A 14,958-nucleotide genomic window follows, 5' to 3' on the forward strand; every position below is an offset into this window, starting at 1 on the left:
CTCTAAAAATGGCAAATTCATTTTCAAAATACTGGCAGCATACGTTGAAGTTTTGAATTCCTTCGTATTTGTAAAATTATTATTTGTATACAAAATTAAATAAGCCAAATAATCTACAGAAAATCTGTAAAACGATGTTTTATCTTTTTGTTTGTTTTCGGGAACAAGTTTTACAGCGTTTTAATATCACAAGACAGCATTTTTTTACTAAAATATCAAACCCCTTTTGACGTATTGCATGACACTAGAATCGCTATAGCACTAGCGGAGGAACGTATTCGTTTTTGATTTCGTATTTTCTTTGACAAGGGCGATGAATGATTGACATGCTCCATTAAGTTTTGAAGTATTGATCAAAAATAATTTATTTATTACATTTTTTCTGATTGGAAACGTAAAGAAATAAAGGTAGAGGCTTAAATTTTAACTCTACTCAAGGCCTGCCGCTCTATAAAAAGTTTGCATCCGATTATTTGGAATATTGAATGTAGATACCTAATTTAAATTATATCTTGTAATCTTGTTTAGCAATATGTAAGTACTAACCTAAGGTACTAACAATAACAATTTTTTATTGTAGGTAATTTTCTGTCACCCACCACTTCCGCATAATATCATTACCTAACTGCGTCTCATTAAATTCGGTTCAGCTGCTCCTAACATTATGCGGGACAGGTAGAAAGATAGAAACAGACTTTTTATTCCTAGACAGTCCTAGACAAAGGCACAAAATCAGCCAACTTTCGGCTCGCCACCTACACAATAAACTACATATATTACGAGCGGATCGATTAGCAAGATGTTCCCACAGACTAACGTTTTGTCTTTTAAATGTATGCATGGGTGAAATTTCACTCTTTCGTATAAATAATTCATATGTTGTGATTGACCATGACCGAGACGTCGCCGTAGTGAATACAAAATTATCGGACAATAGTGTTCATTTCTATTGCGCTAAATTTCTATTTATATTTATTCATAACAATATGTAAGCTGAAAGTTTTAAACGAAATTATCTTATGATTAAGAAATCGCAAAGGAATTTCTAGCAATTCTTAAACATAAAATATTACATCATAACAACAAAGCATTGTAGTTTAAAATCTTATATAAAATTTTAATGAAAAATATTTTATATTTTCTGCAGACATTGAAGATTAAGTGGACTGACGGAAAATAAAACAAGTTCCTTGGAGACAGGCTAATGAAATAACTAGTGTCAGTTCTAGCAATTTATGCTATGTCGATACTAAAGTCGAGAGATAATTCTGAGTAAGTTGGTGGCTTATTAATTAATGTTCCTTTTCTTAAAAATATTTATATCGGTTTAAAGATATATCGGTTTAAATAATAACACCAGCTTTCATCGAAGATTTTGATTATTGGTCTTTTATGCGCGTCATAATACATTATACATAGATACCTATTATATTTCATGAAGCTTTGGAATTTTAAATATTGTATATTTATTTTGAAAATAAAAGGCCGTATTCATTTGAAATATTAAAGGATCAATTGAGTCGAAAACCTTAAAAATACCTTAAAAATTAATTAATTTCTATTCAGGCTTGGCGCTAAGCGAGTATCACAATGGGAAGAGTTGATGAGAAAATTTTCAGAATCCCGTAAAGAGCAATGCAAGTAAGACGTTTTTTTTAATTATCGCTTAATAATGTAGTAACTAATCTCTTTCTTATTGTATCTTCCAAAAAAATCTATAAGAAATTGAATATGGCCATGAAATAATATATTGAATATATTGCTACCATATCTATAGTTTAACGTATAACAGGTGTTCCTCAATCAAATAATTCTCTATACCGCTCCCATGTTAAATATCCTTCCAAGAACTTGCGTATGTATGAAATCCTTCATTACCAAAATACATATTAGTATTTCCCATTTAGTCTTAATATATGTATATAAATCTCGTGTCATAATGTTTGTCCTCAATGGACTCCTAAACCACTTAACCGATTATAATAAAATTAATTCGCACACCATGTGCAGTTCGATCCAACTTGAGAGATAGGATAGTTTAAACATGTAGGTACCACGGGCGAAGCCGGGGCGGACCGTTAGTATATTATTATAAATCATAGAGTAAACCAGGGAGCCAAAATTGTATTAGTCGTCTTTATATGTTTCAATTTAATTTCATTAAAAATTATAAAAGGATATTCATTTTCATTTGGTTTATTTGTATCAAATTATGAAGTAAACATGTACCTACCCAAACACTGTTAAATAACTACTTGATACAAAGTTCTATTTCATAAGGTAAAGTGTTTAGGACCAAAGAAAATACTGTATCTATTATGTTAGATGAGAGCATATTCTTCATGATGTTATAAAGATTGATGTTACTTTTGCCTCGACTGAAATATACAGGGTGTCCCAAAAAGTAGTGATGAACGGAAGCTGGGAGGTAGAGGACCTAGAGGGCTATCCGAATCACCCCCATGTATGTTATGCGATTTTTCGTATTTTCGGAGTTATGACATTTTTTTTCAATTTTTCATCTATCGCTGAGTACGATGAGATTTTTATTTATGGTGACGTGAAATAATGCGCTAGATGCTTGATTTTTTTTGTGTGCTAAGCTGAAAGATAGGCCAATTCAGTATGGTAACATTTCCTATCGTTAGATCTTTGAATGGAATAAAAAAAAGAATTAAATGCCAAGAAAGATAAAATTACCCAGTATGTTCACCACTTCAAGGGCCCGTAAAAAAATAAAATCAAATAAAAAAAGTTTTCCGTTTGGCTTTTAAAAACTTGCTCTATCTATCAGGTAGCTACCCTAAAAATTTCATTTTATTATTCAGAAGGCTTCAATCGAAAAATTGAAATCTAAATGTGGTAAATGCAAAAATTTTACTAACATGATGATCATTAAAACCAAATTAAAACCAATAAATAGGTGTTTAATTACCAGAAATTTTTAAAATAACCCTGCTTTTGCTCAATGTAAGTGCGACATCACCGTAAAAAGTTGTCTTTTAAATGTCTGAATGCCCTTTTATCATTTTAATGGTTTCTTCTGCTACTATGAATTTCCGGGTTATTTCGTCCAAATTGACTGAGAGAGAGCAAGAGACTGCCACAATTTGGACGAAATAACCCGGAAATTCATAGTAGCAAAAGAAACCATTAAAAATGATAAAAGTTCATTCAGACATTTAAAAGACAACTTTTTAGGGTGATGTCGCACTTGCACTGAGCAACAGCGGGGTCATTTTAAAAATTTCTTGTAATTAAACACCTTGTTATTGGTTTTAATTTGTTTTTATTAATCATCATGTTAATTAAATTTTTGCACTTACCACATTTAGATTTCAATTTTTCGATTGAAGCCTTCTGAATAATAAAATGAAATTTTCAGGGTAGCTACCTGATAGATAGAGCAAGTTTTTAAAAGCCAAACGGAAAACTTTTTTTATTTGATTTTATTTTTTTACGGGCCCTTGAAGTGGTGAACATACTGGGTAATTTTATCTTTCTTGGCATTTAATTCTTTTTTTTATTCCATTCAAAGATCTAACGATAGGAAATGTTACCATACTGAATTGGCCTATCTTTCAGCTTAGCACACAAAAAAAAATCAAGCATCTAGCGCTATAATTCACGTCACCATAAATAAAAATCTCATCGTACTCAGCGATAGATGAAAAATTGAAAAAAATGTCATAACTCCGAAAATACGAAAAATCGCATAACATACATGGGGGTGATTCGGATAGCCCTCTAGGTCCTCTACCTCCCAGCTTCCGTTCATCACTACTTTTTGGGACACCCTGTATTATCATTATTTTTGTTTTGACGTTAACAAATTTTATATAAATAGCCTTTAATATTGTCTATCTTAAAAACAATGGTTTGTTCAGTCAAAGGTTTTTTTTAATGTTTCCTTTTTTCAAGTATCTTTGATGAATTTGAATTCAAACACCTTGTTTATTTAAATAATAGTAATAACTCGATGAAGAAGTAAAACCTATATGAAAATTAATGTTGTAAAATTTATCCAATACAGTCTTATTCTATTTTGGGAATTAATTATATTTGTTTATTTAATCGAAACGAAATAGCTCATATCTATTATACAGGGTGTCCCACTATTGGTATACTAAGCGCGAAGGAACTTATAGTTTTGCATACACTGATCACGTAAAAAATACTTAAACAACAAAATAACGTCAAAAAAATTTTGCTAAATTTTTCCTGAAAATTCATGTTTTCTTCTCTAGCTTAGCGCAGCCGGCATATACCGTTTCTCTAATATGAGCATTTTGTCTATGAAAACATAATCTTAAACGATAGCTCACGTGCGGGAGGCAAAGTTGGGCGGGGAGCTTGTTGTGGGTGTACAACATAGAGTTTTAAAAATTCATCTATTTGAAAAAAAATGCGTCTGGAATTTTATAAGTATTTTTACGTACTCAGCGTATGCAAAACTATAACCTCCTTTGAGCTTAGTATACCAACAGTGGGACACCCTGTATAGTGTTCAAATTATAGACTTTTAAACAGATTTTAAACCTTTAAAATATCATCTGTATGAATTCGAATAACATGATCAACAAAGCAGTATTATTTTCAATCTGAAAATGACAGCGCTATCTATAGGTCGTCTAGCGCCATCACTTTCACATACTGGAAACATTATTGCTATTTGCTATAGTCTTATATCATGGTAACCTCCCAGTGTCAATAGCGAATTAGTTTTCGCGATATCCTATCTTGCCCTATACATATAATATAATTCACCCTTTGTAAACTCGTTACCGGTAATAATGAAACTATTAATTAACAGTAAAAAAATACTGTCATTTTTAATTAAAGATCTGTGTCCCTGGACATACCACGGGTCCAGCGTTCAGCGAAGCAGTTCCCGACGGGCTCTAAGTATGAAGGCACGTGGGATGTGCTGGGTATGAGCGGCTATGGAGTGTACAAATTTCCCAATGGTATTCTTACTTGTGTTTGACCTACAATGTTAATGTTCTTTAGTGCTGGTTTTATGAGGAAAGTTGGGTATTTACTATTTTGAAAATGGGATGGAATTATTTCAAAATATCTACTACAAATACTTATAGTTATAAGTACTGTTGAATATAGGCCTTTCAAATGTAAATACTGCGTATTATAAAATAATGACCTTTGCCGTGTCTATCTGTCTGTTTGTTTGCGATCCACTCAGAAACTACTTACACCGATTTTCATTTTGTTTTTACCAAAGGATAGCGTGGTTCTTGCGGAAGCTTTAGGGTAGGTATATAATTCCAAAGCGGGTGGAAAGTTAGTTTACAATATTTTTAATTGAATTAACTAAAGCATCGTGAATTTAGACCACTTAGTAATACATACAGTGTAAACTCTATATAACGACACTCCATTTAACGTCAAACTCCGTATAACGTCAAGATTTGTCGACTTTGGTTGGTTTATATTGTTGTCTATACAATAATACACTCCATATAGCATCACGCTCACTCTAATTAACGACCACAATAAGACATTACAACTAGGAACTAGGACTAGGAAGTACTGACTAAGTTGCCGAAATCAATGAAAATGTAGTTGTTTACATTCTTTTTTACTGATATACCGAAGATTCTCAGAAATGCAGTCGTAGAAAAATAAAGAAAAAATTCTGCATGCCGAAGAAGATGGACGATCTGCCAAAAAATTGAAGAAACCTCAATATGAAGACCTTGATCAAGCGATGATAACATGGTTTCATAGGCAATGTCAAAATAATATTCCTGTCTCGGGACCAATCATGCAATTTTCCCTTTCTCTCCATTTAACGACCACTCTCTATAACGTCGAAAAATGCACGGTCCCTTAAGTGACGTTATATAGAGTTTACACTGTACTTAGAATAATGAATAAAAATGTTACTTCTTTTCCATACTTCATTTGAATTTTTATGTGTAAAAATACAATCTAGAAGAAAATTACACAAGCAACTAACTTAATTCTTCTTTTGTGAGGCCGATATTGACTTTTATAATGAAACACGTACTAATTTGTATTCTACCTGCGTACCCCAGTTACCTATTTTTTAAAGAGATCCCTGAATTTTTATTACGTTATTATTCTTCATGATCACATCTTTGTTTTAATGTCTACCTTCGATTTTAAACATATTTTTTCTTTACTATTCAACTCTACTAATTACCGTTTTAACCTCCTAAGGACCAAGCTAAAAAAATCCTATTCTGCATTACCACCCATTGTTCTCACCTGAGTACATAAAAATACAACAGACCTGCCACCCAATGGTATTTTTTTGTTTTTTTTATTGTTAGAGTTAAAATTTACTTGTGGGATTTTTTATCTGTGTAAAATATAGCTTATAGAATACATTTCTGAAAAAAAAAACTCGTTTTATTTTGTTCCCATGTGATCACATCAGACCTAAGTGAATCCAAAAATTTTTTTATTAAAATTAGGTTTTACTTGTAGATTTTTTTATTTACTTATGTTATAACATATGAGATCATACAATAACCTCTAAAAAGTATACAAAAGAATTAAAAACAGTTTTTCTTAAATTCTAAATGTGTAAGTTTACTACATATTAGGTAATAAAATATCTAAACTATCTGAACATATGTTAAAAAAAGAAATAAAAACATTGGAAGTACAATATTAGGAACTTGAAATATCAATGAGCTAACTAAAAATCGATTTGGAAACAAATGGTGGGTCTCCTAAGTCTTCATCACTAGGAATAAAATCTCCGTCAGTTGGCTAGGAAATCGATGATATTATAATCGTCACGAATAACTGAAAAAATAAGGAAGATAACTGTTTATTTTGATTGCAATAGTAATTCCTGTTGACAGTTTAAATAAATTATAATCATAAAACAGGACAATTATACTCAAAATTACTGTAAAACAACAAAATAAATTATTAACTAATTAAATGTTTTATAGTCATTGACTACCAATGTCTTCAACTGAGTACAAAAAAAATGAAAATAATGTTGTAAGTAACGACCAATGTTCTCACATGATCACATAAAAATTATCCGTGAATTTAAAAAATACAATATGAATTGTTTCGTTAAATTTAATTAAAATACGTTCCTGTACTGTTTTTACTATTTATTTTTCAATACCAAATGAAAATCAAGTGAGAGATTAATATGATAATTAACGATTTAACTTACCTCTGTTACGTTGACCAGCCATTTTAAAAACTTGAACTAAAGTATTTTAAAATTCTGTGATTGGATAACCCATTTACCTACCAAACCTAATAGTTCAATTCAGCCAATAGCGTTACACAGTGATCATAGGCAGAAAAGCGCGGTATTTTTTAAGATATTTCGAATTTTCGATTTTGTCATCGGATGAGGACGGTGGTTGGTAATTTAGTTAAAACTTTTTGGTGCTTTGGGTGGTAATGGTGATGGTGTTTATGTACTTATATGAGGCCATTGGTCCTTAGGAGGTTAAACTTTTAAATAAAATTTACAAATTACTATTTTTTTTTCCCAATGTATGATAATAACTATCGATTATTTTCTTTGAAAACGATCAAAAATTATTTTCAAAACGCATGACAAATTAATGTAGGAGTAGATTTAGACGAAAATTGTAATAAGAATTTAATAAATTAATATTATTCACATTATAAACATAAACAGACGTCATATACCAAGGAGAGTTTGAAGACGGGCTGTTCCACGGCCGCGGGGAACTGATATATCCAAGTGGGGAAGTCCTTAAAGGGCAGTGGAAAAAAGGGGCTTTAATTGACAGGAACCTCATATTTTCTGACGGCTTGGAATATAGCGATATAGATTGGAATTACTGCCGCATGCCTGATAGAAGGTTGGTTGTATAAACGAAAAAAATCAATAAAATTACTACTTATCGATAGCTATAATAGTTGTGTTTTAAAGTACTAAACCTTCTGTCGATATATTTTTTACTTGCGAATCCATTCCGTGAAACACAACAAAAGTATATAATCCAAAAATTAAGTGGTAAGAAATCTTGGTCAAACTCTACCATTATTAGCATTTTAATGTTAGAATGTAATTAGCGTTTATTGAAGTGAAACTTAGGCGCGTTTCGAGCAAAATTTCAAGGTCGCGTCATGGCAATACCGTCACATCAAGGAGCAAGGCGACGATTTTGGTATCTTTGAATTTTGCCAAAGAAGTTTCACTTTACATACGTGTGCTCGGCACACACGCTATTTTTATAATGTTATTTTATTCACAATCCGTTATAATTTTAATAATCTTATTACATACCAGATTCACAATCGAATACAATACTGGGCTGCAACCGGCTGGGCAATCGTACATGACCCCTGAACAGCCGCCACGAGAAATACCCCTCGGCTATTATGATACCGGCGACGGCTTTTATGATCCCAAAACTAAAGTCGTTTACAGTATTCACGATCTCACTGCTATAATTAGGTCAGTACAACTTCATCTCTATATTATTATCATTTTATTCTTATACTTTTAATGTAAACACGTCGGCAACTTTAAAGAGAAGATAATATCGATGGATGAGTTATTTTTAAGGAAGTGTTAGCTATTATACAATGACGGCGTGTCTGCTTTATCTACTATCCCGTTTCGATCGCTCAATAGCTGACTGCACAAGTTATCCATCGGATAATTCTTAAGTCGTATCGCATTAACATTTAACACCTATCGTTGCACGTAGGAAAAGGAAACATATCCCGTTCAAATTAAATTGTATTTTTAATGAAGAAGCTATTATGAAATACAAGGGGAATTTATTTAAAAAATTTAATATACCAGTTACCTCATGTTTTACTGTGTCTTTCTACTACAACAATTTTAAGTAGAGGAAGTAGGTGCTTACAAAAAATTGTATCTTAATCTAAAAAATCAATCACCCTTGACATAATATTATTATGTACAATTTAACTAACTCTCTTTAATCGAATTATTAATAATTCGTGCTCTCATTATTCCTTTTTTTAAAGCATCAAAAATATTTTCTACAGATCTCCTTCAGTTCGAGAACAAAAGTGGATTATAGACAACTGTAGAACAAATCCCGTTCCTCCATTGGGACCTCGCAAAGATCTATATGAAGAATGGAGGGAACCGCTCCTAAATTTGCGTTCAAACGAACACCATCCCTCAACTGTCATTTCTTCTAAGTCAATGTATTCTCTTAGCTATCAAGATATGGAAGTAAGTACATACCTATATATTATTTTTAAATAATTGACATAGGTAATATATTACCGAGGAGAAGAAACCGACATGTCGAAGAACCAAAAGTTCGCTGGTGATTCGATACATCAGTCATCACCAGCATATAATATATTAGGTAGTATATGGCCTGTACCCTCAAAGGAGGCCCGTGTCCAAGCAGCGGGAACGTATATGGGCTGATGATGATGATATTACCGAAAAGTAATTTCTTTGAAAATCGCTGAACCTGAAATTACAAATGAGCTATAAGTTTTCATGTACATATAATAATTGTGGACCGTAGACATAAATGAAACGCGTACGATAACACTTTTAATAAAATATTAAAATTTCCAGGTGAATAAACGCAAAAATCTTCGTCAGACCACAGAATCTTGCTCTAGTTCATAAAATACATAATATTTACTAATTATAATAACATGACCATTGACCAGTAATTTCTAACATTAATTTTAATTAAACATATTTTTAATAATAATTTAAAGTAATATATACCTAATTTAGATATAAATAGTAAATACATCGATAGGATCGGTAACTTATTTAAAATTATAATTTTATGTTTATAACATTGTTATAGGTTTAATAAAAATTATAATGGTAATAATATATTAATGGAAATATGTATACCTCTTATTTCAATAATTATAATATACATATTTAACCAATTCTTTGTATAATTTCTGAAGTAAAAACTCTATTTGTACCTACCTACCTTACTCCTATCATTTTATTTTTTGCTATGTATGAACTGTGTATATTTTTATTTCTAATTCTTTATTTTTTTCAACTTTGTTGTTTATTATTTCAGGACATCCACGAATATGGTACTTGCTATTGGAGGAAGCCTTCAGAAGGCGCTTGGAACAGACGTTTTATAACATTCGAGTCTTAGTCATAATCGGGCAGTTTTATGGCAATATACTAAATGCTTTTACTTTTGTTTTTAATTAAATGATTATTTTTTATTTTATTTTTATTTTTACAAGAATACGCATCATTCCTTACGTTTATAGATACTTATCTATGCAAACATAACGAATATAGGTACCTATAATAAAAGCGATAAAACAAGGATCGCAAAGAATGTGCTTCTTTTTTAAAGCTTTTTATTTTATTTTCGTTTCAAATTATTTGGTACCAATTTGATATTAAAAGATGTAGTTAGCATTTCTCATGGTTATCGAAAACAAAGTAATTTTTAATATAACAATAATTGAGAACAGGTTTAGTTCTGTAGAATACTTAGTTAAAAATTCTCATTCTGATCTGTCTGTATCTTGATCTTATATCAAGGTCAAAATTGTGATCTGATAAGAACATCTTTATCGTACCTATATCAGTGTACAAAGTAGAAGAGTTTGTTTGTTTGAATGCGCTAATCTCAGGAACTATTGAAATTATTAGACTGATTTCAAAAATTCTTTCATTCATCTACCAAACCGGACCGCTAGACTTAATCAAAATCAATCATGTTTTGAGTTCAATTATCTATCTCAAAATAATGATCTGAAGTTTTTAATTGCATTAGTCTGACCACAGTCTGACCATAAAAAATGTTCAAGCATTGGGTCCGGTGTAGGTGTGCCATAAGATTTTAGACATATGTCAATGTCACCTCGTTATAAATTTACGAAAAAAGCATGGACGTCGTCTAAAATTTTAGACGAACGTACGTCATTTTATTGCTTTAAAATAAAAGTGCAAATAAGTTAAAGTAATAAGATAAATATATAAATCTTATATCAATGATCTCAATATTTTAGTTCCTATGTTATAAACGAACATTAAAAAGTATTTAAATAGTGATAAATCCACCGAATATTGAACTATATTTTCACCCAGGTTATATATGTTTGCGGTCTTGCGGTACTTTATTTATTATTAGTGTTTGTGTCTTTTTGCTGCATAAAATGAAAACAGAATGAAGTGCCACTACGAAGTTCTGTGCATAGCGCGCGACGCAAGTGCATCCGACATAAAAAAAGCCTACCGCAAACTTGCGTTGCAGTGGCATCCGGATAAAAACCTAGAAAACTTACAGGAAGCTAAAGAACAGTTTCAACTTGTTCAAAATGCCTATGAAGTGCTTTCTGATCCTCAAGAACGCGCTTGGTAAGTTTCGTAATAGCTGTATTCATTTTTCTTTCATAAAATCACCATAGCAATACAACAATCCACTCATGCAAATAGCTGAATTTTAAATCATAATTTTCAGGTATGACAATCACCGTGAGCAGCTTTTGAAAGGAGCAGGAAGCTCATACAATGATGACAGCCTTGATGTTTATCCCTACTTTAGTCCGTCCTGCTACAAAGGCTTTGGAGATGATCCACAAGGATTCTATGGAGTTTATTCTGAGGTAGGCTATAAAAATTATACATTTAATGTATTTTCTAATTGTATTATGTACATTTCATAAAGCTATCAAATTAATCAATAAAAAATCTTCATTTAACTTATTGTCACAAATATTTAATAGTTACAAATATTTAATATACTTACCAAATTTTTATTTTTTTAGAATATTGTACATGGTGTAGTTTTACCAGCCTTATCATGTTTTTTTAGGTATTTTCTAAATTGGCCACTGAAGAAACAGATTTCCTTGATGATCCTGAAGATGTGGCTAAAATTCCCAAGTTTGGAAATTCCACAACCCCTTACGAAGAAGTCCATGAATTTTATGCATATTGGATGGCCTTCTCTACCAATAAAAGTAATTTTAAGAAATACCTAATTGTTGTTACAGATAACTCATGAATCAATTTATTTTGATATTAGTATTTCAGGTTTCTTAAAAATTGTTAAGTGGTGATAGCTGGTTATTCATATTAAAATTAGGAATATTCTTATACCTGTAAAAAAAATAATAGACTTAACCAACATAAAAGCTTGAAAAAAGCCTATAAGCTGAAGGAATCTGAACTGAATTTAAATATAAGTTACTTATCAATGTCAAACTGTAATGAAATTTTTATACTTTCTGTACTAGTTTACTAATTATTGCAATATCTTTTTCAAGGCTACGTTTGGCTTGATCAATATGAAATATCACAAGGCGACAACCGTCGTGTTATTAAATTAATGGAAAAGGAGAATAATAAAATAAGACAGAAGGCTCGTAAGGAAAGGAATGAAGAGATCAGAAGACTAGTCAGTTATGTTCGTAGACGAGATAAAAGAGTAATTGAACATACTAAGCTATTACAAGAGAAGGCTGAAGAAAATAAACGAAAGGTAAAACAAATCCATACTAATATTATAAATGCGGAAGTAACTCTGTCTGTCTGTCTGTTACTCAATCACGCCTAAACTACTGAACCAATTTTCATGAAATTTGGTATGGATATATTTTGATACCCGAGAAAGGACATAGGCTACTTTTTATCCCGGGAAAATGACGCAATCCCGGCAATCCCACGGGAACATGAACTATGCGGGTTTTTCTTTGACTGCGCGGGCGAAGCCGCGGGCGGAAACCTAGTTATTAATAATACATTAATGTTAATAATCAATTCATTTATTTCCTTCTACTTATTATATAGTATAAACTAGCTGTGCCCCGCTGTTTTACTCGTGTTGCTCCGCTCTTGTTGGTCTAAGCGTGATGATAAAAGTTAAAAGTTAAAAGTTAAAAGCTTAAAGTCTCACTCGATAAATGGGCTATCTAACACCTAAATTTTTCAAATCAGACCAGTAGTTCCTGATATTAACGCATTCAAACTCAATGCAGTTGTGTAGATGTAAAAAAGAGACTGACATTTCACATTAAATATATGTATTAGTAGGGATTTATACTATGTGTGCTCTAATTACTTAAAATCGAATATAATTTTACAGGCAGAACAAGTGAGGCGTGAAAGGATAATTCAAAGACAAAAAGAGATAGAAGAGGCTAAAATGAAAGAGGGAGGTTCTTCATTTTTGCAAAGTGAAGATTATCAGAAAAAGTTGAGTGAAATAGAATCTTTGCTAGCCGAAGAGTTTGGCCTTTCTTCCGATGACGATACTATCTCTGAAGGAGGCATGGAGAGTAGCAATGAAGATAGTTCTAAGACTGAAGAGGTATTATTATAAAGTGACAGTAGTATTTATATTGAGGATTGTTATTTTGTAGCTATATTTAGTAAAAGTTCATGGAATGCAGTATACCCATTTTATTTTTTATAATTTATTTTACTTAATAAACAAAAAGGCCGCCTTATTGTAAATAAGGATTATAAAATAAGTAATAAATAATTACACTTACTTTTTATTTATTGATTTTTACTCCACAATTTACAAAAGTAGATTTCTGTCTGCTTTCATACCAATATTAAGTTGAGTTCTGCTTCAATATAATATTTTTATTTTATCTACTTCTTTTTATAGCCAAGTGAAGCATCAAGAGCCACAAAATCTTCGCCAAAAGCGAAAGCTGCACTTAAAAATCTCTACTGCTCAGCTTGTAATAAGCTGTTCAAAAATATCAATTCTTTTGAAAATCACGAAAACAGTAAGAAACATAAGGAAAATGTTGCAAATATGACTCTTGATGATGATGTTGATATATCTGACCAAGAAGAGGATAGTGACGGTAAAAACGATGATCAAGTTGATGAAGAAAAGGGCAAGAAAGTTAACGGACAAACAGAAGACGAACAAGTGGGAAATTCTACTTCTGATATTGAAGACAATATAAGGGAGACTTTAAGTGACGATTCGGATAAGGTTCAGGTAACTATTAACTCGTAACTGATAAAATTATATGCTGCACAGCAGCAAAAAATTGGTACTTTACTTGTTTTCTATCCAGTTTGACTTTGATTCATTTAAATACAATAAACAGCTTTTTGGTTACATATGTAGTTATATCATACATACATTATTTAATTCCATTTCTGACACAATAAATCTATTATAATTCATAAGATTTTGTACCAGTTCAGATGTTAAGGGAAATTAATCTTATATAAATTAATTTGTTTAATTTTAGGCCCTACCAAAGAGTCATAAGAAAAAGAAGAATAAGAAGAAGTCATTCATTCCAATGCCTGAAAGTGAAGGTAATGATAGTCATGATGAAATGAGTTTCAATGAAATAGAAGGGCCGGCACGCAGCAGAAAAGCAAAGAAATTCAATATGCTCAAAAGTCAGATTCAAGCAAAGAAGGAAGCTAATCTCAAGAAGGGTTCGCAGTCACAGACATCCACTGAAAACCTTTATGAAGTGTCCAGTACTACACCTACTGATGATGCTCTAGGAGAAGCTGCTCTACCAAGAGATAGGCCTACTTTACCCAAAGTACAAAGAAATGTAAAGCCCAAAAAACTAGTTGATAGGAAAACTGTTCGGACAAAAGTAAGCGAGACAGAGGACTCCAGTAGCGCAGTTAATCTCAGATGTGTCGTTTGTCAAACGGACTTCCCATCAAAGAATAAACTCTTTGAACATTTGAAAAAGACAGGCCACTCTGTCCCACTTCCTCAAACTAGCTTCACTCAAACTCAAAAGAAAGGCAAAAGAGCCAATAGATAAACATCAACGTTTTAGTTAGGAATAAATATGAATTATTATCTGAGAATCATAATGATTTTCTTTATCTCTCTACAAAATGTAAAATGACTATCATTCTATTTATTAAATAAAATTATGAATCGTCAAACTATAACTATATAAAGTGTTTAATTTAAAAACCAACTTTCTTTAAATATTTATATTTTATCTTTAAGATAATTCTTATAC

General features: G+C 31.4%; 2 protein-coding genes across 2 annotated transcripts; both read left to right on the forward strand.

Moving 5' to 3' along the window:
* The first annotated feature begins 1,181 nt into the window (after positions 1–1,181).
* Positions 1,182–10,197, forward strand: LOC149482710 (MORN repeat-containing protein 5-like). The gene is made up of 7 exons (XM_089703313.1): positions 1,182–1,272; positions 1,567–1,641; positions 4,843–4,967; positions 7,664–7,850; positions 8,282–8,449; positions 9,013–9,205; positions 10,041–10,197. The coding sequence occupies exons 1-7, from the start codon at positions 1,241–1,243 to the stop codon at positions 10,122–10,124; spliced, it is 864 nt and encodes a 287-aa protein (XP_089559439.1). The 5' UTR covers positions 1,182–1,240; the 3' UTR covers positions 10,125–10,197.
* Positions 10,198–10,847: 650 nt separating this feature from the next.
* Positions 10,848–14,892, forward strand: LOC149482711 (dnaJ homolog subfamily C member 21). Its single transcript, XM_089703484.1, has 7 exons — positions 10,848–11,344; positions 11,448–11,592; positions 11,802–11,949; positions 12,256–12,470; positions 13,074–13,298; positions 13,605–13,949; positions 14,209–14,892. The coding sequence occupies exons 1-7, from the start codon at positions 11,154–11,156 to the stop codon at positions 14,749–14,751; spliced, it is 1,812 nt and encodes a 603-aa protein (XP_089559610.1). The 5' UTR covers positions 10,848–11,153; the 3' UTR covers positions 14,752–14,892.
* Positions 14,893–14,958: the final 66 nt, after the last annotated feature.

The sequence above is a fragment of the Colias philodice genome, chromosome 14, assembly GCF_061535455.1.
Source record: "Colias philodice isolate Cphi_HAF_F1 chromosome 14, ilColPhil1 Martin Lab GWU primary, whole genome shotgun sequence".
In the NCBI taxonomy this organism is placed as follows: domain Eukaryota; kingdom Metazoa; phylum Arthropoda; class Insecta; order Lepidoptera; family Pieridae; genus Colias; species Colias philodice.